The sequence below is a fragment of the Bidens hawaiensis genome, unplaced genomic scaffold (genome assembly GCF_021521415.1).
Source record: "Bidens hawaiensis isolate Kalapana, Puna unplaced genomic scaffold, B.hawaiensis_p1.1 tig00045576_1, whole genome shotgun sequence".
NCBI classification, from domain to species: Eukaryota; Viridiplantae; Streptophyta; class Magnoliopsida; order Asterales; family Asteraceae; genus Bidens; species Bidens hawaiensis.
Window position 1 is genome coordinate 24,013 of NW_027498126.1, and position 3,202 is coordinate 27,214.

The 3,202-nt window shown below is 42.9% G+C and overlaps 1 protein-coding gene across 1 annotated transcript; it reads left to right on the forward strand.

Moving 5' to 3' along the window:
* Positions 1–2,482: 2,482 nt before the first annotated feature.
* On the forward strand, positions 2,483–2,956 carry LOC143595855 (uncharacterized). The gene has a single exon (XM_077074770.1). It carries the CDS (start codon positions 2,483–2,485, stop codon positions 2,954–2,956), a length of 474 nt encoding a protein of 157 aa, XP_076930885.1.
* Positions 2,957–3,202: the final 246 nt, after the last annotated feature.

The window sequence follows — 3,202 nt, forward strand, 5'->3', positions numbered from 1 at the left end:
CTTGAAAAATGAGATCGAAGCCGCAGTCAAGTCTGGAAAGTTAGAACATTTGGAAAAAAATGTGAGACAAGGGACTCACAAAGTACCCACACAAGCTAATCTTGGTCCGCCTAAAAAGCAAGTAAAATATTTGAATGTCCATATGATCCAAGGAGGACGGGTTAGCGGGTGTAAAAGGCACGAGTCTGAGGATGAGGAATGGAAAGTGAAACTGTAATGTTTCTGCGGGTTAAAGTAGGTCCATGCAACAAGAACCCGTTGATAATCACTGCTCTAATCGGTCATTACCGATCACAAGATGCTTTCTTTGACACTGGAAGTACGTTAGATATAATGTATGAGCAATGTTTTGAGCAACTTGACGATGAGGACAAGGCGAGGCTGAAGCCAATTCATGCGCCGGTGTCCGGTTTCGGTTATGAGGTAATGCATCCGTGGGGGGTTATTTCTTTTCCTGTTACACTTAGTGATTGAATTCACTCACGAACTGAGGACGTTGAGTTCCTAGTTCTTCCAGCAAAATCAAAACACGACATTATCTTGGGACGCAAAGCAATAGGTGGTTTCAATGCTCATCCGTCCACGGCTCATGGAGCGGTAGGAGTTCCAACCCGCACCGGAGTGGTAATAATCCGCATAAACAACATTGCTTTGCGACAGAAAGTTCGAAACCAAGCAAGGTGCCGAAGCAGGCGGAAAGAACCGAACCAGAAAAGTGGGTGCTGAATAAGAAATTTCCATATCAGACAGTTACAATCGGTCCTGCCATCTCCAAAATAGTAAAGACGTTTCTGAAGCAATTGTTAACAAGAAACATAAATGTTTTCGCCAGGCAACCCGCGGATATGATGGGTGTTCCAAGAAAGATTGCGGAACACTAGTTGCGGGTGAATCCAGCTTTTACACCAGTCATTCAGAAAAAATGAAAGATGGGTCCTAAGCAGATAAAGGCTATGAATGAGCAGGTTCAAGATCTATTGAACGCTGGGATCATTCGAGAAATTCAATATCAAACATGGGTTGCAAATACGGTCATTGTTCCCAAGAGCAATGGAACATGACGGATGTGCATTGATTTCAAAGACCTTAACAAGGCTTGCCCAAAAAATTGTTATCCACTTCCAGAGATTGATTTAAAAGTCGACGAGGTGGCTCCCTTCAAGTTCAAATACTTCCTTGATGCTTATAAAGGTTACCATCACATCTTCATAGCGGCAGACAATGAGTATAAAACCGCATTATGCACGGATCAGTGTACATTCTGCTACAAAATGATGCCTTTGGGCTAAAAAACGCGGGTGCCACCTATCATCGTTTGATGGATGAAGCCTTTAAGGAACAAATTGGGCTTAATATAAAAGTATACATGGACGATTTGGTATAAAAAGTGTTGAGGAAGATCAGATGTTGAGAGATATAGAGGAAACATTCAAAATCCTGATAAAGATCAACATGAAACTAAATCCCAGCAAGTGCTCCTTCGGGATGGAAGAAGGAAAGTTTTTGTGCGTGATCATCACAAGTGCGGGGTTTAAGGCTAACCCAGATAAGATACAAGCAGTGGCACGCATGCCTTCAGCTTCGTCCCTCAAGGAGGTACAAACGCTGCATGGCAGATTGGTGGCCTTGAACAGATTTTTAGCTAATCATGCGGCCAAGTATTTCCCTTTTGTGTCAACACTGAGAAACTGTTTAAAGAAAGCACATTTTAAATGGACCGCAGAAGCGGAACAGGTGTTTCTAGAAGTTAAGAAGTGCTTAATGGAGTTGCCTACTCTAACAGCACCACAGGCGGGAGAACCATTAACTTTGTATCTGTCAGCATCAGACATTTCCATTGGGGTTGTACTGTTGACAGGCATAAAGAATCTCCAAACGCCGATCTATTATGTAAGCAGAACTTTGACAGACGCAAAAACTAGATATTCAATGCTGGAAAAATTGGTGTTGGTACTAGTCTATGCAGCCAGACGCCTCACCGGATACTTCCAATGGCACCCAATCAACGTGTTGATTGGGTACAAACTGAAGAGTGTGTTTAGTAAACCAGAATTATCTAGGAGGTTAGCAGTAGGCCATAGAATTGGGAGAACATTCAATTGAATACAGACCTCGACCCACGATTAAAGGTCATCACTGGCAGACTTGGTTACGAAAGTTCCGAGGAACAAGGAAGAGGAATGTTTGGTTGAACAACAAACTCCAATACCCCCTGAGCGTGATCAGATTTGGTCTTTGCTCACGGACGGGGCTTCGAGTGGTGAAGGGTCAGGCGCGGGTCTTAGATTGGTTAACCCCGAGGTACACGAGTTCACTTATTCCATAAAGTTGAACTTCAAGATTACCAACAACGAGGCAGAGTACGAAGCTTTCTTGGCAGGCCTGCGGATAGCCAAAAAACTCGGATTAAAACACTTAAAGGCATGTGTCGACTCGATGTTGATAGCAGGGCAGATCAATGGGACATACGAAGCAAAAAACGATGCGATGGCTTCTTACCTTTTGGCAAGCAAAAGATCTTAATCTCCAATTCTCATATTGCAATTTCATCCACATCAAAAGAAGCGAAAACAAGTCTGCAGATGCATTGAGTAAGCTAACTTCAACAAATTTTGAACATTTTGCAAAAGACATCCGCATAGAAGTCCTTGATCGTCCCTTGGTGCCACAACATCAAGTAATGGTTATTCAAACAGGAGTCGAGTCCTGGATGACACCAATTCTTGCTTACTTGACATCTACAATACTTCCGGAAGAAAAAGCAATGGCCCGCAAAATCAGACATAAAGCCTTAAATTATCAAATACAAGACGGAATTTTGTACCGCATGTCATTCCTTGGTCCACTATTGAGATGTGTGGATATCGCGGATGCAAACTATCTGAATAGAGAAATCCACGAAGGCATTTGTGGTCTTCATGCGGGTCCAAGGATATTATTGGCCAAACTCATATAGACGCATATATTATTGTCCAAGGATAGTAGTGGCCAAACTCATGAATGCATGATATTATTGGCCGGAAATGCATATAGACACAGTAAAAGAAATCAGAAAGTGTGATTCATGTCAGCGCCATGCTCCCAATACCCTCAGGCCAAAAAATGAATTATTGCCGGTAATGTCCGCATGGCCATTCCAGAAATGGGCCATTAATATTGTGGGTCCATTCCCAGAAGCCCCGGGACGCGTCAAGTTTTTGAT

Coding starts and splice junctions, on each gene's coding strand:
- LOC143595855 (XM_077074770.1), top strand. CDS start 2,483: ATGCGATGGCTTCTTACCTTTTGGCAAGCAAAAGATCTTAATCTCCAA.